Source organism: Selaginella moellendorffii, unplaced genomic scaffold, assembly GCF_000143415.4.
Source record: "Selaginella moellendorffii unplaced genomic scaffold, v1.0 SELMOscaffold_29, whole genome shotgun sequence".
NCBI classification, from domain to species: domain Eukaryota; kingdom Viridiplantae; phylum Streptophyta; class Lycopodiopsida; order Selaginellales; family Selaginellaceae; genus Selaginella; species Selaginella moellendorffii.
The window spans coordinates 131,871-150,348 of NW_003314290.1; the positions used below are offsets into that span (position 1 = coordinate 131,871).

The window sequence follows — 18,478 nt, forward strand, 5'->3', positions numbered from 1 at the left end:
GTCCACCACCTTGGTGTGTCAAGAGAGCTGCGAAGTTTCCATCTCTAGCAGCACCAACATTGGCACTCCGGATCCCGAGTTGGAAGAAGTGGTGAGAATGGAGTCGCCACCACCTTGGTGTGTCATGAGATCCATCTCTAGCAGCACCAACCTTGGCACTCCCGTTGGCGAGAATGGAGTCTCTGCCACCTTGGCGTGTCAAGGATCCGCCACCTGGGGACTCCCGTCCTCAACTAGCTCGGACTCGCCGGATTGCACAGGAAAAAGATCCATCTCTAGGTCAACCGGTGGCTCTCCCTGATCCAGCAGGAGTGGTAAAAGTCGATCACGCAGTGATTCGGTCGACTCTCAAGGGTGGTGTTCAAGCAGCAGCTCTTCTCGATCAGGATATGATTTTATCGACTCTTAAGGATGCAGCTCTTCCCGAGATAGTGGAAGAAGTGGCGAGAATGGGACTCCCCTCCTCAACCAGCGCGCAGGAGAAGCTCTGGTCGACACCACCAGCGAGGGACGCGTCGGTCTCGAGTTTGGAAGCAGCTCCGGTCGACATCGCCAGCGAGGGACGCGTCGGTCTCGCGTTTTCCATATCCTCTCGAAGAAGGCCGCGGTGTTACTGAGCAGGAAGTGGATCGATCCTTGTGGGAGAACCGGCGGAGCTTGCTTTGCCTGTATCCCTTGGGCATCACCCCCGGCGCTAGCATTTGCAGCGAGAGCAGCTCGCGCTTGAGGTCTTGGAGCAGCGGCAGTGGCATCAGGACTAGTGCTGCCTCCGGTCGTTGCGCTGCCCGCCTTCGTCTTCATCCTGTGTTGCATCTCCGTGCTCGTCGGCATGAGGAAGTCGGACTTAACGCCTTGGCGGAAGCGTGAGAGGAATCGTGTGAACTCGTCGGCTCTAAATTACTCAGTTTATTCTTCTTTTGATTGATCCCGATATGCATTTTAGCCCTCAGTTAAAATGCCCTAAACTCTAGGGCTTTTGGGGCGGAAAAATGGAGCACAAGAGCAGTGCTAGATTCCATCGCCATGCTGCCGCGGACAATCCCACGCTCGTAAGATACGTTCCTTTCCTCGTTGTGGCGCTCGTCGTGGCGCATCTTCTCGCATTTGTAAGCTCTTTGGCTATCTTTTCTTTCTTTTGTTTATCCGTCCAAGCAGGCATTTTGGATCTACAAGGTCATGACAGAGAAACCCAGACAACGAAGAAAGACGCACTGATCGATCAAAGGTTTAAATTCCTTGCGGCAGGACGCAAGGATTTTTGTGCTTGCGACAATTCACGTTTTTGTACACTTGACTTGTTCTTGTTTGTTCCTTCGAAAATCGCAATCCTGGCATGCTTCAACGTAAAATTCTTGACTTGAACTCCGAGTATGTGATGTCATCTGATTTGGACAAAACGGAAGTCCTTTGCCTGCCAAATCGTTTTCATATCCTCAAAAGACTTGGAACTTGACTGCAAGAGCTCTAAAAGCGATAAGCTTTGGGAGTACGCAATACCGAACTCTACATTCTCATGGAATCCTTTGGAAATAGAAGCTCTAGAACTAGTGCAATGGAAGATCAGATTAGTAGAGTTTTCCTCCGGCGAGGCTCCGCGTTTGATGCATGGCTCACAGCCACTACTGTGCAAGTAAATGCTTCTCTACAGCACATTTTAGTTTGTAGATTTGGAATTTTCTTCACTCTTGTAGGTAGCGCAAGTTCTTCTTACACTCCCACACTCTTTTGCTCAAATGGGGCTGGCATCAGGAGTGGTATTTCAGCTTTTATATGGTGCTCTTGGATGTTGGAGCTGCTATATGACTACATCCCTGTATGCTGATTATATTTGGATATTAGACTCGCAAAAATTGCGAAAAGAAAATCATATTATTCAGGTCTGAAAAGGAATGAATTTCTCATAAGATCTTCTATGAACAAATGCTTTGGTGGCAGTGGTATGAAGTTTTGGAAGCCCTTTTGGGTCGATGGTGGAAAGCACTTGGTTTGCTATTCAACTGCATGCTGATGTTGAGTGCTGCAACAATTCAGTTGGTAGCTTGTGGGAAGTGAGTATTTTAATAAGGATCTTGTATAATTCTTAAAATTGGACTACAGCACTGTATGGTACATAAATGACAACCTTGATAAAAGGACTTGGACATATATTTTTGGAGCTATATGTTTCTCTACATTATTCATTCGAATGGCTCGCAATTATCACCTTTGGATGTTCTTAGGTGTTTTTATGACAAGTTACACTGCTTGGTACATGACAATTGCTGCACTATTTTTTGAGAAGGTAGGAGATTCTGAAAATTAAACTCTGGAATATATAATGTTTGCTTTGCAGCATCAGAATGCTGTACATACAGGCCCAACAAGCTCAGTTGAGTACTTCACAGGAACTACAAATATTATATACACATTTGGCAGTCATGCTCTAACCCTGTAAGCATCAATAAAATCATATTTCCAAAGCATTTGTACTTAGGCCTTATACTTTCACTGAAGGGAGATAATAGAAGCTATGGATCAGCCAAGAAAATTCAAGTTTGTTTATGTTTATGCCATTCTCTATATTCTCACACTTACATTACCATCAGCAATAAGTGTATATTGGAGGTTTGGAGATAAAATGCTTGAACATCCAAATGCTCTTGCCGTTTTTTCTCCATCTAAATTTAAGACTATAGCAGTAATTCTCATGCTAGCTCATCAGGTCAAAATGTTTATTCATAAGTTTACATTGTAATTCACAAACTTTTATTGTGCAGATAATTGAGTTTGCAGCATTTATAGTTCCCGTTTTTGCAATGTGGGAAAAGATGCTAGGCATTCATCACTCCAATAACCAAACTATAAAATATCTTGCAAGGATACCAATTGTGCTTATAATATGTTTATTTGCACTTATGCTACCATTTTTTGGATCGATAAACTCAGTTGTGGGATCTTTCCTCTCCAGTATAGCAGTTTATATTCTTCCTTGTGTTGCATTTATGGTTATTAGACGACATGAAGAATCAAGAGAGGTAATTAAAACAATTTTTATAAGCAAATAAGTTAACTACTAAATAAATTTCAGAATGCTATAGAACAACCTCCAGTTTGGATTTTTAATAGTTGGGTGGGAGTTTACTGCATTAATCTTGGGATTGTCCTATGGGTGGCAATTGTAGGTATGGGTTTTGGTGCATGGGCAAGCATGTATAGTTTATTTCACAAAGTTGAGCGCTTTGGATTGTTTTCTAAATGCTTTGAATGTAATAAACTTTAAAATATTAACTTTAAAATTATAATTTTTTGGAATTTTTTGCTAAATAAACAAGGGTTAGTGATAATCATCAGATATCGAAAGTCTTACTATTCTATGAAAAAAAAACCTTCTAGAAAGTGGTAGATTAAAACACTTATCACCTGACACAAAGAAGGCATAAAGATGTTTCTAAAGCCACTTATGATTAAATTCATTTAGATTATATGATATTTTAAAAATAAAAGAACATGAATTAATAAGATAAAAAAAAATTGGTTTCTATTTAAATGTTAAATTCTAAACATTTATTCTGATTTGGACCATTGCTCGTGCATGGTAAGAAAAAAAATCCATTCTCTTGTTCGCCAGTTCCATGTGCTTGATCACGAATTTTTATGATGTCTCTAGTAGAAAAATCGTAATTTTCACTTGGAGGACTTTTACCGTTGTGACGAATCGTAAAAGCTCTGTTCCAATCCAAGCCATGAGAAAAGTCCGTGAGAAAAGAAACGATGCTTACCTCCAAGCTCCAAAATCAACACACTCCATCCTTGAAAACATGGAATCGACTTGCGTCTCGGCAAACCACGACTCGGTGCTCGATCTGCAAATCCATCAAATATGTTGCCAGTTTGTGCCCAGGGTCAAGCCGAAGAATCAATCTTGTTGTTTTTGGGTCAGCATTGTTAGAACTCCATCATCATCGTCACCATGAAAATGACAGGCTCGTCCTCGAGATCCACGCTTGAAGAGATGGACCAGGAAGTCCCTGGCACGTGGTCCATGCAGTCACGTCACACGCTCACACTTGCAATCTAATATCGCGTGGAAGCATCATCGATCGTCGAAGGAATGAGAGATGAGAGTGATGCCTAATCTTAACTTGCAAAAATATAGTTGTTTTGTGCTTATGAAATTCTTCCAATGCTTCAGCTTGAATCTGCTTTGGCATTTGCTTCTTGTAGTCCAAATCAGAGGCTACAAGAGGCAAATTAAGCACCACTTGGGTTTACTTGGATTAACACGTTCCCAATGAATTAAAGTTAGTAGAAATTTTGCTAGACTCTATTGATGAACTAAATCATTCACCATTTTGGTCACTATTGATCTGCGTTTATTAGGATACCAATCAAGGATAAACTATCTTACTCAACTAGATCCAAAACAACAGTTGCTGGAAAAGAAAAACCATTGCCAAATGAACTCTCTAAGACTTAAATAATTATATGCTATAATTCATAAATTTCTATCAATTTTTTCTTTTCATTTGTTTTGTAGAAATTGCCCAGAAAATACAGGTTTTTTTTTTTAAGACTTCTACCTTTCGCACTCAATCACCAACTCCCTTGCACAGTTGAGTAGTGCCATAGTCTGCTCCTCAAGCAAGTAAGCTAACAATGGATTCAGCTTGGCTCCCCTGTCCATGATGATATGCCCCTCCATATGAACATCCTCAGCCTTCGGACTAAGCTGGAACAATCCAAAAGTAAGCCAAAAAAGCACACCAATAACTTACATCCTCACTCCACCCTATAATCAATCTGTGCCTCCTAGTATACTCTTAGAATTGGTAGAGGGCTGAAGGCATTTTGCATTACATTGCTGAAATCGTTGAAAGATCATCTTACAGTCCATTACTCTTCCTCCTTGGGAGAAGAGTATCCACATATCAGCTGCCACCGTTCTCGATGCCTTGCTGAATAGTACTCTATCCTACAGAGAACAAAGTTCCTTTCAAAGTTAGATATGAAACAAAATGACCAAAGCAAGGCAGTATGAAGAAGACATTTATTTATAATACATTATTACTTATGGCTAGATTTGATGTAATTTGATCATGAGCCTTGGGAACCACTAGTGACGCAAGTTCCAGCGATCGTCCACACAGGTTCAAACGTAAGATATTTTCTTGATTGTTCCTTTTTTTTCCTTTTTTTTTTTTTTTTTGCTAAGCTCGTTCTTGTGCTATCCAGGGCGAAGCATTTTGCACATATGTCTCTGCTTACTTGGATCTGTCAAATTTTGCTTACAAAAAATCTGTCGACTATTCTGGTTCACATCAATAAGTAACAGGATCTTTGCATTAGGTTATAAAGAAGAAATGCTTAGTGTGAAGAAATCTTTTGACACCAAGAAATGTAGATTATCTTCTCAATTCAGGCAAGAAAATGTCGAATTACTCTCAGTGAAGAAGTGTCTTTGATTCCAAACATCTTGGAAGAGTATGTTCCCTCTCTACTTTGTTGGAGAGGGTTTCTTCTTGGTCACTGTTGGGTCCTGGCCAACTTCCAAGCGTCAACGCAAAGTCCCTGTCCCCCGGTCGCCGACAGCAGCGACCGCCAGTCCACAATGTCGGGGACGTACGGCATGGCCGAGACCAAGCTCCGCGCGTCGTCCGCGTGGCCGCCCCGCCCCAGCAAGCTCACCACGCACTGGAAATGCTGCTTGCTGGGGGCCATCCCAAAATCCAACCCCATGGATCGAAAGTAGTGGCAGCCCTCGCGCAATCTCCCGGCGTGGCTGGATCCCAGCAGCAAGCAATCGAAGGAGATCTCGTCCGCCCCGATCCCCTCGGCTTGCATCCTCTGGAAGATCTCCACCGCCTCGCGGGCGGCGCCGCGCTGGGCTTGCGCCGCCAGCGCCACGCCCCACGAGACGCGATTCCTCTCCGGCATGGCGTCGAAGATCGCGGACGCGCGGTCGGGGAAGCCGGCGTGGGCATAGGCGGCGGCCATCGCTGTCCAGGAGACGAGATCTCTCTCCGGCATCGCCCACGAGAAGATCTTCGCGGCGTGATCGAGATCACCCGCCTGGGCGTACGCTGCGAGGAGCGCGTTCCACGAGACGACGTCGTGCTGCGGCATGGAATCGAAGATCCAGCGCGCCTCGTCGATGCGGCCCGAGCGCGCGTAGGCGCTGAGCATCGAGTTCCAGGACGAGATGTCGCGGTGGAGCATCGATTGGAAGACGCGCTCGCCGTGATCGAGCGCGCTTGCTGCCATGATCGCGTTGGAGAGGCGGAGATCGAGGTCGCTCACGCGCTTGGAAACGATCCTGGCGTGATCAAGCTCGCCTCTGTGCGCTAGCGCCACGACCAGCGCTGTCCAGGAGACTAGATCCCACTCGGGCATTCGCGAGAGAAGGAGCTCCACACTCTCTACATCTCCTTCCTGGGCATTTGCCGCAAGCATGGTGTTCCAAGCCACGCGATTCCTCTCTGGCATCTCTTCAAAGATCTCTTTAGCTTGGTTGATCCTCCCCAGCTGTGAGTAGCATGCCAACATCGCCGTCCAGGAAACGATGCTTCGATCTGGCATACTGTCAAATATTTTCTGAGCTTGTAGCAAATGCCCGTTCTGAGCAAATGCTACAATCATCGCTGTCAGCGCGACTAGATCCCTGTAGAGCATCGATCGAAAGATAGAAATCGCTTCTTCGAGGAATCCCTTCTGAGAGAAGATGACAATCATCGCGGTCGACGCTACCATGTTCCACTCCGGCATGGAATCAAACGCGCGCTTGGCGCTGTCTAGATGCCCGTTATCGGCAAATCCCACCAGAAGCGTCGTCCACGCCACCAGATCGTGCAGCGGCATCTCCAGGAACAGCGCCATCGCGCCCTCCAAATCCACGGCGTCAACGCACGCAACCAGCATAGCGCTCCAGGAAACGAGGCTCGGATCCGGCATCGCGCGGAAGATCGCAGCGGCGAGGCGCGTCTCGCCGATCTGCGCGTAGGCGGACAGCATCGCCGTCCAGGAGATCGTGTTCCTGGCCGGCATCGCGTCGAAGATCCTCTGCGCGTCGCCGATCCGGCCGATCCGTGCGTATGAGGCGAGCATCGCGTTCCAGGAGGCCAGGTTCTTGTCGGGGATGCGATCGAAGAGGGCGATGGCGTCGTCGATCTGGTCGTTGCGGGCGTAGGCGGTGAGCAAGAGATTGTAGGAGAAGACGTTCTTCACGTCCAGGGCGTCGAAGACGCGGCGGGAGTGGGCGGTGCTGCCACACCGGCCATACATCTGGATGAGGAGATTGGAGAGGAAGAGGCCCGAATCGATCATGCGCGGGCTGCGCGCCACTCGCGCGTGGATGATCTTGGCATCCGGAAGTGTCGTGCACGAGGATATGAGATCTACGCATTCCCCCCGGCTCAACTCTTTCATGCAGGGTTTAGGGTTTCAAAATTTAGGTTATGACCGTTGGAATTGGACGGCCAGGACTGGTTTCCTACCATCGACGGCGGTAGATCAGCATTAAAAATGTGAGCCATAACATCAATAGAATCTTTTTTAGAAAATGGGCTTTGTCATCACAAAGACGGTGTTTGATTGAATTCCGGGAATCTAGTGAGCTTCTCGGCGATGCTGGCAGCGTATGCCCAAAACGGGCATCTGGATGAAGCAAAGGCGATGTTTGATCATGGCTTTGATCGAAATTTGATCTTCTGTAATATCATATTCCATGGATACACCTCAAACTTGAAGCTCCGAGAGGAAAAATATATCTATGTCAAAATGCCTGAGAGGGATGTAGTGGCATTGGACGTCTATACTTGCAGCAAATACCCAAGAAAGGCATATTGATGAGGTTAAAGCTGTGTTTGCAGCCATACCCGTGTCATTGATCTTTTACTGCTCAGTGGAGTGCGGTTGCGTGATTCCTGTGTTTTGAAGGTATTTAGAGAGAAGAGTGGTTGGTTCTAGACAAGAGAAGGAGAAACATCCCGAGCTAGAATCGCCACAGGCAGCATTGTGGAGCTCGCGAGTTGTGACAGTCTTCTCTCCTTTGTCTTTTTTTCCCTTTGCGAACAAATTATTTCTCCTTTACTCGTTTCCGTGAAACATTGCTTTGCTCAGGGGAGGACCATCTTGCTGAAAATCCATCACTGTGGAAGCTGCGATTGTGTTGGTATGTTTGTACGAGTAATTTTCCATTTGAAGGGCATGTTTTTTAAGGTTCTTTGTCTCAAGGCTTGGACGCAGTATGTGCCAAACTCAGGGTTGTGCGCACCGGTGGTGGTCTCGGGTTTTGTATTGTCACGAAACCATCTGGCGAAAGTAAGTCTTTCTTGATTGCTGTCAGGTTTTACTGTTTCGGTCTTGTTTGCTCTTCTACTCTTAAAGCTGCTGATGACTTGCTTCTCTGAAAGAAGACTCATCTTTTTTGCAAGTTATGTGAGGTTCACGAGACATTACTAACAAGAGACTGATATCTGTAAGTTGCGGCATTGCTTCCAGTTTCTGACAATTGCCATCGTCTTTTACAGGTGATGGAACTACTGAATTCTCTATATCAGAAATGGTAGGATACGTTTCTCTACTTCATTCATTTACTACCATTCGGTTCTGCTCAGATCCTTGGGCTATCGGTCGCTCGCCTCAACATGATTACCATCTCGTTTCTGGTGTATACGTCTCGATACTAATAGTTGTGAGCAAGACAGGCAGGAACTGATGCAAATCAAAGCGAGCACGAAAGGATGAAATTCACTACCGTGACTCCCACATTCACCGTTCTGCATCAAAATCAGAGCCTCGGCAGCTTGGTTGAGTTCGAGAAATCCAGCAAGCACAAGCAAACAGCTACATGGAACCACACGAAGCAAACAAGGTGCAACCGTTGCCTTATGACCCTGCTGCAGTGCCTAACAACGGCGTTCTAAGGATGAGAATCGACGCGGTGGCTCCGACTTGATCCAAGACAGAAATAGCAACAGGCCAGAGCAATCTCTGTCGCAACGAGCTGCGTAAGTTTCCATTTGGTTTGTTCTTACATTAGTTTCATCAGGGAAACGGGTGAACTCCTCCATCGGTGGAGATGTGCTTTCAAGGGGGTTCGTATAAAGGACGTTGTGGAGGAGGACAACCGGAAATGAATGAAGTAACGATCGTAAATCCCTTCGTCTCTTTTCGTCGCGTGATTCTACGTTTCCAAGGTCGATGGACGATCTTCTAGGACGGAAATTGGTCCAAGGCAAGACCAATACGTTTTACTATACAAATGGCGACGTCTACCAAGGTCTCATCCATGGAAAGGCAAAGAAGAGCGAGACTTAGAAAAATGCGAGGCGCAGCGATTTTTGAGGTTCTTTTCTATTGATCACCCTTGGTGACGTGTTTGCCGAAAGATTAGCAGTAGAAGACGCGGGATGCCGGTAGAAAGAATGATCCTCAGATTCGCGAGCTGTCAAATCAAGTTAAAAAATCGAGCTTGAGATCCAAGCAAATCTCTTTACATATATTCCTTCTATAATATTCCTCGTCTCTCACGATCTTCTAAATCGATACTTTACAGCGGCGATGGAAGCTCTAGCATTGGCGTTCTCCTGGTTGCGACGCGCTCCAGCGCAGGCAAGCACACAGGCAAGCACACAGGCAACAGGATTGAAGGTCCTCCTCCTTGAGGTGTGTACAGCTCGCTTGTTTCTGTCATTTTTTCTTGTTCCTTGACATTTTTCGCGTGCGGGCAGACTCCTGCCGCAACAGCGGACAAGAAAGTGGAGGATTTCCCAGCGCAGCTCGAGGCAGTGATCGCCAGCAGTGACCCAGCATCAAGTGTTCCCGAGTATGATGCACCTGTACTCGAAGAGGATGACGAGCATGACTTGCAAGAGGTAACTCCAGATGTAGCTAATCTTCTCTTGCAGTCGGTTGCTCCAATCGAGCTGGAGGATTCGTCCTCGCCAGCACCACCCTCGCACCTCGAGGCAGTTATAACCGGAGCAGCATCAAGTGTTCCCGAGTATGATCCACCACCGTTACCTGTACTCGAGGATGAAAACCATGATTCGCAAGAGGTAACTTAAGAGCTTAGATGGTTTGTCTGGAACCGCACCAACCTTCTCTTGCAGCTAGAGGCGGTCATGGTTGGCGCTGTGGATTCAGTTCGGTATACTTCTCTTGGTGGCAAGACGCTTGCAATTGACGACGACGACGACAACCTGAGCTGGGAGGATATCGAGAGCTATTTTCGGACCTGGACATTCCCGTCGGTGCAGCTACCGTCCAGAGCCGACATGCATCTGGAGGTGGAGGAACTTAAGGAGCTAGTTGGAGAGTGGACTTGGAAGCTACCGACCACTCTTCAGTCGATAAAAGAAGAAATGTGGAGTAGGCTTTTGAACGCGGGCTTGGAGGAGGACGAGGTGACGTCCCAGGAATTATGGGAAGAACTCAAGAACTTCTTGGGGTGGTATCGATTCCCAGTTATCAGTTCCCGACGGATGCTTCTGGAAGCAGCGCCAGGTCCTCCTATCTTCGTCTCCAGCGAGAATGGACCTTCGGTGGATGGCTTCATAGCTCCACTGCGCGCACAACAAGATGGAGAAGAACAAGCTTCAGTCTTTTGGCAGAGGTTGAGAGGCGATGGCACTAGCAGCGTGAGAAAGCACAGGAGGCCTCCAGACAAGAATAGTGAAGGACAAGAACTTGTGGCAGCAATGGCCGAGGAGTCATCCTACAAGGTATGTCTCTGTTGACAGGAATCAGATATGTATTCATACTAAAATCTACGCTGAACAGGTGCTAAAGTCTCATGCAGCAGCAGGATCTCGAAAGTTGTTGAGGCAAGCTGATGTTTCATCGACACCAGCTTCAGTCTTTTGGCGGAGCTTGCGAGGTGATGGTGTGGGAACGCACAGGAGGCTTCCATACAAGAATAGTGAAGAACTTGCAGCAGCAATGGCCGACGAGTCATCCTACAAGGTATGCCTCTGCTGACAGGAACCAGATATATTCGTACTAAAATGGACATTGAACAGGTGCTAAAGTCCCATGCAGCCACGGGATTTCCATCTCAGAAGTTACTGGCTGGCGGCACTGGTGACACTAAGGAGGCTAGCAGCAATGCTTCACCACCACCAGCATCTCCACCACCTTTTATGTGGCGGTGGTTCCCTCGAAGCTTGAGCGAGGATGGTGGGAAGGCCAAGAGGATCAACACCGAAACGTTTCAAGAAGCTGAAGGGACTTCAATATCGAGCTCTCAGAGTTCAGTGAATGACGTCGGGGTGAGCAGCAGCAGTGCCAGTGCCAGTGATTTCATCGAGTTATTTGAAGGAGAAGGCATTAGCAGCAGTGATGCCTTCCTGAACTCGCTGTTGGAAGGTGAAGGTGGCGGCAGCAGCAGCAATGCGTATCTTCAGCTGGCTTCCTCCAATGATCTCAACTTGCAAGCGACGGCTGTGGCGGCAACCCCGCTGCTTCTTCCAATCCTTGCCGGGCTGCTGGTTGCGCTGCTCGTCCTCTTCTTCCTCTACTTCCTCTCGGTGATCAGGAGGAGGTGGGGGAGGAGGAAGATAGGGCTCCTGCCTCACTGAGTTCCAGCTTTCGATGCAAATGCATCGGACAGGATCAAGTTGTCGCAGGCATGGCTAGGTACTTGGATCTAAACTTGAAGCCGGTGGCTTAACACTCCGTGATGATCCCCATCGGGAGTGACAGAACTTCGGTGGCAGATTTTCATCGGCTGGAGAGAAGGTGGCTCTAACGTCATCAAGGCAAGAAGTGAGCGGAGATATCTTACAAAACAGAGGTTGCTGGTGGTTCCGGAGCGTTGTCTAACTTTCTACACCGATTGATGGTGTAAGTCCAAGCTAGGAAGGAAGATCATATACTGAGTGTTTGTAGCATTTAAACTTTGCTGATTCAGAAAAACAGTTTTTTGTTTTCTTCAAGGCTTGGTGGGAAACAAAAAGAGTTGCCAAGACTAGAAGTGACTATCACCGGCTTGTGTTCATGAGATGAGTTATTACCCTGTGTGAGAAGCAAATCGATGGAAGGAAGCAATAGTTACAATTCCAGTAGCTTTATGTTGCAGCTAATGCCAAAGGCCTAGAAAGGATGCGTGCGAAGCCCTCGTGCGTTCCAATCTTCGCACTGGTTATGGCGTGGGAGTCACGAACGAAAGGAAGAACATTAAGTGAAGGAAACTGTTTTGTCAGCTTTTCTTGACGCTAGATGGAGCTGCGCCATGAACATCGCCTTAAGAGTGAATGCGCAAACAATGGCCTCCATCAAGCCCCCACACAAAGGTTTTGCCACCGTTTGTAGTGGCAGCCAAGAGCGTTCCATCCTCACTATATCAAAACAAAGCTGTGTGATCAACATAAGTTCTAGAAAAACTACGCAATGGATCCAGAGAGCCACTTAGTACCTGAAGTCTAGGGACTTCAACTCAGCCGATCCAATCGCAGTGTTCATCAAGCAAAAGCTCCATGGAGTTGTCGTGTGAAAAACATCCGAGATAAAAACTATGGAAATGATCTGCAAACCATTCCCTCAATTTCAAACGTTGTTCTGTCCACAGCTCTCTCCATGGAGGAGCAAGTTCCATTGGAATGCTTCCAAAACCTGATTTTAATTTGATTTAAACCGACTGTTGAAATCGGACGGCCAGGATTCTAATTGTGACCGTTGGAATCGGACGACCAGGAGTGGAACCCTACCATCAACGGCCACCATTTCATCCCTCAAGAACCAGATATGTTAATGAGTGTGTGGGTGTTTTTAGGGATGAAGGCTCCATGTCCTAGACCATGACGTGCGGTATGAGGAAGGTGCCAATGGGGTGGACACAGGGAATATGAGGTGCTTGAGGTCTGACTCACATACCATATTGAGGTTGGTCAATGGCTAACATAATATGGCTTCAAGCTCTCATAATGTTGAAATCAAGATGGGTTGTAGTCAACTTTCCATATAAGTCCACCTTGTTTAAAAACTAGTGACATAATAAAGTGCTACCTAAAAACATTCAAGTCAATGTGTTTAATGCAATCTATAGTCACTGAGGTGCTCATGTTTGATATCCTTTTTGTTGGTGATACTCTTGTATTATTTATATTATAAATAAAAGCAATGAGATTATATTTACCAATTACATAATGAAATAACAAATGACCAATGTAAATATTAAAATTTGCTATACATTGCATGCAGTAATGTTTGGTTTTCTTAATAATAGTGTTATTCCTACTTATTAATCTAATTGATCAAATAAATTTTATAATTGTTTTTACTTTATAAACACAAGATTAAGCTTATTGCATATCAACCATTAGATGGTAGAATAAAAAAAAATATACTAGAAAAGGTTTGAAAAAGTTTATAAATTATAAATATAAGATTAATCTAAATGAATAACAATCATTAGATGGTATAATATCCTAGAATATCTAAGTATATTCTAGGTATATTCACTATCATACAGATTTGCTTAAGCAAACCAAAAACAACTATTATCACTTAAAGGCTATTAATTACTTCACTATATGCAGCACACATAACTGATCAGTGTTGATGGTATAAAGTATATACTACCTAAGAATCATGACAGAACTGTCTTAATTGCCGAATTTAATCAGATACCAATGCAGAAAGTGCATACTACTTAAGAACCATGACAGAACCACTTCAACCACTACAAAAAACGTATACTACTTAGGAACCACTTCAACCATAGAATTAAATCAGATATCAGTGTAGAAAATGCATACTACTTAGAACATTTTAACCACTAAATTCAATCAGAAACTTCTGAAAAAAATGCACACTACTTATGAATTTTGATAGAACCACTTCAATCGTTGAATTCAATCATATATAAAGTATACTACTTAAGAACCATGACAAAACCACTTTGACCATAGATTTCAATCAGATTCAAATCTATAAAATATATACTATTACAAATTTCCAATGCATAAAATGCAGCCTACATAAAATTAGTTTATAAACAAATGCAAACTAGACTAGTTCAAGTCTGACCACTGAAGACTTAGAACTCAACAAAGAAAAGTGAGATGTACTTGATTAAAAATCAGCCATCACTTGCTTTATCTCATTAACTCCACTAGATACTTATTTCTACCTCCTAGAGTCCACAATCTCTTGTTCTCCACAACTTCTCACCAATGAGCTCTTGTAGTAAAGGAAATTGTTGCAAAAGGTGTTGAGTCGTTCACTTTTCTCTTGCCCAATACAACAGCTAATATAACTCACTTTGCCACAAGTTGATTGTCACTGTGGACACCTTTGATCTTTTCACACACTTTCCTAATATTTGCCACAATTTCACAGCAAATATTGCTCTCTTGATCCAAGAACTGTGTAATCTAGAAAAGCAAAATGCTCAAAACTAAAAGAGAAAGAGTTTTAGGACTTCCTTCCACACATCCACTGAAAACCCTTTGCAATAGTGATCAAAAGAAATTGCTACCTTTCTTGCCACTGCTCGAAGAGTGCTTAGTGGTGCACCACTCACAGGAAAGCTAGCTGCTGCTATAACTCATTAGTTGATGCCATTGCCATGACTAATCTTCTTAATCGTAATACTAAACTGCTTTGTGGACTAACAGAAAACTGCTAGACCCTTCTCAGGACCAAGCAATATTCGATGCAATCAAATGCTTTTGTTAGAATGCTGTGAAACTTAGTGGATGTTGTTTGCTTCAAGCTGAATTCAGTTCATATGTGACGGGCATGAATACAAAGCTCAATGAAAGAAACCTGCCATGCGCAGCTGGAGCGTGTCCAACAGATCCATCGCCACCCTCTTTGCAGCTGTAACCTCTACTGCTGCATTAGATTAGTGGATTTTTTTGCAAAACACTGCGTTTGTGAACTAAGAGCACCTCTACAAGAAATTTAACTTGTATTGCTCAAGGCTTGAAGCCCGCAACAGCCATGGCGCTATGGCTACAGAGCGGGTTTTTCCTTGCAATCTATCAATACAATCAAAGAGTTGTGAAGAACAGAGTTTTACAAGCTGACGTCTCCATCTTGGTAGCAGTCGAGACTACCACTCGCTCTCACTCGCACACATCCGTAATTTCTCTGCTCGTTTGAATCGTCCCTGAATGAAAACCTTATCTTAGAGAGGGATGGAAAACAACAACCAAAAGAAAAAAGCTCAGCCGATTAGAGCACAAATACACACCTTGCCCCAAGCGTCTCGTTAACCCAATCACTGCGATGGAGCCTTATTGTCACAACCCGAGCCAAAACAACAAACTAGTAAACTTTCATGGTTGCAGATGAGCCGTTAGATTGGAACAAACCATCAGCGGTGAGGAGCCTTCAAGCATATTCTTTTCAGCCCTAAACCTCTTTGAGGCAATGCCGACGGTGAGCGTCGCCAGGGAGTTGCTCCATACGATGCTGGGGAGGGTTTACAGTAAGAAAATTCTGATGTGCGCATCAGCGCTCTGATGTTCGCCTGGCAGCGCAAGAGGAATTCGACGAGCTGTGCTTCGTGATTGGAATCGAGCTGGACGATGTGGTGAGTGTGAAATTCGCTACATTGCCGCTGCTTGATGACTCTGGCCTTTTTCCAGACGACAGAGAAAGCTATAATCAGGAAAGAGAAGCATTTGCAGGAGAATGAAGCGGACGAGGACGAAGAGGTTATCTACAAGATCGAGGTTCCTGCAAACCGGTATGGAAACTCTCCTGCATTTGTTCTGGAAAATCTTTCTTCCTTCTGTATTGAAGCTTTTTCTTTGTTTCCAGATATGATCTCCTTTGTCCGGAGGGGATTTGTCGGCAATTGCGAATCTTCTTGCGGGTCGAGAAAATGCCAACTTACAGACTTTCGAGACTTCCCGACTCCTCAATCCTGAAGATGATCGTGAAACCAGAGGTAGTATTAATTTTATTTGGTCTTTTGTTGAAGTTTTCTTCCTGGTTGTTTAGACTGCAGTGATCAGGCCGTTTGTAGTTTGCGCCATTCTCAGGGGTATCACTTTCGATCAAGCACGCTACGCCAGTTTCATCGACCTCCAAGACAGACTCCATCAAAATATTTGCAGGTAATTTTCGTAAACGTGAAGCATATGTTCCACTCGATATTATTTTTAAGGAAGAGAACCTTGGTTGCAATTGGAACTCATGATCTGGACACACTACAGGGACCTTTCACTTACGAAGTTCGTTCGTTTTTAAAACTGTTGGAAACCTTTATTCTTACTTCTAAATATTCATTCACTTTGCAGGCTCTTCCTCCATCAGAAATAAAGTTCATCCCATTAAAGCAGGTACCGAATTCAATTCATGGGGCGTAACTTTGTCTTGCTTTTTTGGTGGCAGGCACAAGAGTTTACAGCAAAAGAATTGATGGAGTTTTACAAGGTAGCCGTGTGTCTACAATGTGTTTGCGAATCAGCTTTTCTAACACTGTGGTCTTAACAGTCGGATTTGAAGCTAAAGAAATTTCTCCACATTATAGAGGACTCGCCGGTCTTCCCTGTGATATACGACAGCAACAGGTAAAACTCAACTCATCGTTCATTAACTCTCATCTTTCGTTCGTTCTTTTCTTTTCGTTATTAATCACCAGGACAGTTCTTTCGCTGCCGCCGATTATAAACGGTGCCCATTCGGCTATCAGCTTGAACACCAAGAACGTTCTCATAGAATGTACCGCCACGGATTTAACCAAGGCTAAAATCGTATTAAACACGATGGTAAGTGCTGCTTTTACAACTTGGAGTTACTGAGATTTGCCAGCAGGTTGCAATGTTTTCCGGGTACTGCGATGAGAAATTCGAAGTTGAACCGGTCGATGTGGTGGATCCAGTTGGAAGAGTCACGAGATATCCTGATCTTTCCTTGCGCACCATGGACGTAGATTTATCATACATTAAGAAATCCGTTGGAGTACCACTTCAAGCTGGAGAGGTAATGTATCTTCTTTCCTTAATCTGCGTCCTTTACTATAAAACGTTTTGACTCTTCCAGATTGTGGATCTGCTGAGCAAAATGCAATTGACGTCTAAGGAGATAGATGGGGACAAAATCCAAGTGTCTATACCGCCAACAAGAAGTGATATTCTGCATCCTTGCGATGTAATGGAGGTACTGTCTTTGTTTCATCCGTCTCAAAGCTCAATCTTTCGGCTATAGGACGTTGCTGTTGCGTATGGCTTTAACAACATTCCAAAGACTAGACCAAAAACCAGCACTGAAGGGAGGCAGCAACCCCTTAACGAGTTCAGTGACTTGCTAAGACTTGAGGTATTTTGGTCGACTTGAGAAATCGAAAGCAACTCAATTTGTGGCCTTGTTTCGCAGCTGGCAATGGCCGGGTTCAGCGAAGTCCTTAACTGGGTCCTAGTGTCCAAGAAGGAAAACTTTACGTTGTTGAACAGGAAGGATGACGACAAGATTGCTGCAATAGTTAGCAATCCTCGAAGCAGCGACTTTGAGGTGGGTATAAAGAGCCCTTTGTTTCACTGTTTCGTTAATTCTCTGGCTTTTCAGGTTCTGCGGACGAGTCTTCTGCCTGGTATTCTAAAAGTCATGGAACACAGCAAAGATGTTCCTCGTCCAGTGAAGGTATTGATCAAGATACTATCATCTCTTCGAACTTTTCTTCGTCTCCCCGCGCTTGCTTGCCCCGCTTTGATCCATCGCATCGGTTTTTCTCTAAATTCGTCCTATCTTTATGCAGGTTTTCGAGATCTCTGACGTAGTTCTCCTGGATCCCAGTAAGGATGTAGGAGCTGCAAATTCCCGTCATCTGGCTGCTTTGTACTGCAGCACCACGTCTGGCTTCGAAGTAAGCTAATGTTGTCTGTAGAACAAATGGAATGACCAAGCCTGCCTTGCAGATCATACACGGCCTCCTGGATAGAATCATGAACGTTCTCAATGTTCCAGTCGACGGCTACACCGTGGGGCCATCCAATGTAAGGAAAAGTTCTTATCGTTTGTAATGTAATACTAAGCTCGTTTCGCTGCAGGAACCGGAGCTTTTCAAGGGTCGTCAAGCCAAGATTTTCTACAAAGGCTCCTGCGTTGGATCCTTTGGAATTATCCATCCTCAGGTACGTAACCTCGTCATGTGGTCTCTCTTAAGCTCCGCTCTGCAGGTGCTCAAGAACTTCGACATTCCGGATCCTTGTTCTTACATTGAGATGGAAATCGAACGCTTTTTGTAGCCTAGAGCACGAAAGAAAAAGATTTTCCCCACGATTTGTTCAGTTTCTCATTTCGTCACCTTGAATTCTCTGAGCCTCACGGGAAAGCCCTGGTAATCAGGTGAAATACCAAAACCGCGCTTGATAAGAGGAGCCATGTCATGTATGGCCTCAACCATGGACAAGAGAACCGCCGCCACCTTGAAACAAACCTGAGTAGGTGGTAATCCACATAACACTTGGATAAACATCTTGATCCTCAGCAAATCGTAGTGTATGAGTTTTGAAAAATTTTGGACTAGCATTCTGTTTAACTGCAATCC

The 18,478-nt window shown here is 44.9% G+C and overlaps 4 protein-coding genes and 1 long non-coding RNA gene across 6 annotated transcripts; 4 read left to right on the forward strand and 1 right to left on the reverse strand.

The window, feature by feature from the left end:
* Positions 1-955: 955 nt before the first annotated feature.
* Positions 956-1,362, forward strand: LOC112348468. Its single transcript, XR_002993049.1, has 2 exons — positions 956-1,106; positions 1,156-1,362. It is a non-coding gene; the product is annotated as an uncharacterized LOC112348468 (long non-coding RNA).
* A 371-nt stretch (positions 1,363-1,733) lies between these two features.
* Positions 1,734-2,734, forward strand: LOC9645513 (auxin transporter-like protein 4). Its single transcript, XM_024680759.1, has 5 exons — positions 1,734-1,877; positions 1,936-2,048; positions 2,098-2,281; positions 2,333-2,430; positions 2,494-2,734. The coding sequence occupies exons 1-5, from the start codon at positions 1,734-1,736 to the stop codon at positions 2,732-2,734; spliced, it is 780 nt and encodes a 259-aa protein (XP_024536527.1).
* Positions 2,735-3,895: 1,161 nt separating this feature from the next.
* LOC9645514 (pentatricopeptide repeat-containing protein At4g02750) lies at positions 3,896-7,401 on the reverse strand. Its single transcript, XM_024680760.1, has 4 exons — positions 5,521-7,401; positions 4,877-4,951; positions 4,560-4,708; positions 3,896-4,007 (listed from the first exon to the last, which is right to left on the reverse strand). Exons 1-4 carry the CDS (start codon positions 7,399-7,401, stop codon positions 3,896-3,898), a joined length of 2,217 nt encoding a protein of 738 aa, XP_024536528.1.
* A 2,136-nt stretch (positions 7,402-9,537) lies between these two features.
* Positions 9,538-11,913, forward strand: LOC9645986. The gene is made up of 5 exons (XM_024681009.1): positions 9,538-9,642; positions 9,708-10,034; positions 10,089-10,700; positions 10,759-10,941; positions 10,998-11,913. The coding sequence occupies exons 1-5, from the start codon at positions 9,538-9,540 to the stop codon at positions 11,553-11,555; spliced, it is 1,785 nt and encodes a 594-aa protein (XP_024536777.1). The 3' UTR covers positions 11,556-11,913.
* Positions 11,914-15,342: 3,429 nt separating this feature from the next.
* On the forward strand, positions 15,343-18,223 carry LOC9645591 (phenylalanine--tRNA ligase beta subunit, cytoplasmic). Of its 2 annotated transcripts, XM_002975794.2 has the most exons (19): positions 15,343-15,412; positions 15,462-15,517; positions 15,573-15,673; positions 15,748-15,877; positions 15,931-16,046; positions 16,097-16,163; positions 16,230-16,271; positions 16,324-16,365; positions 16,426-16,502; positions 16,574-16,700; positions 16,747-16,914; positions 16,975-17,091; positions 17,140-17,250; positions 17,308-17,442; positions 17,497-17,571; positions 17,687-17,794; positions 17,847-17,924; positions 17,979-18,062; positions 18,108-18,223. In XM_002975794.2, the coding sequence occupies exons 1-19, from the start codon at positions 15,355-15,357 to the stop codon at positions 18,174-18,176; spliced, it is 1,761 nt and encodes a 586-aa protein (XP_002975840.1). In that variant the 5' UTR covers positions 15,343-15,354; the 3' UTR covers positions 18,177-18,223. The 2 variants fall into 2 exon arrangements, with proteins under 2 accessions (XP_002975840.1, XP_024536852.1); XM_024681084.1 differs by having other exon boundaries at positions 17,308-17,571.
* Positions 18,224-18,478: the final 255 nt, after the last annotated feature.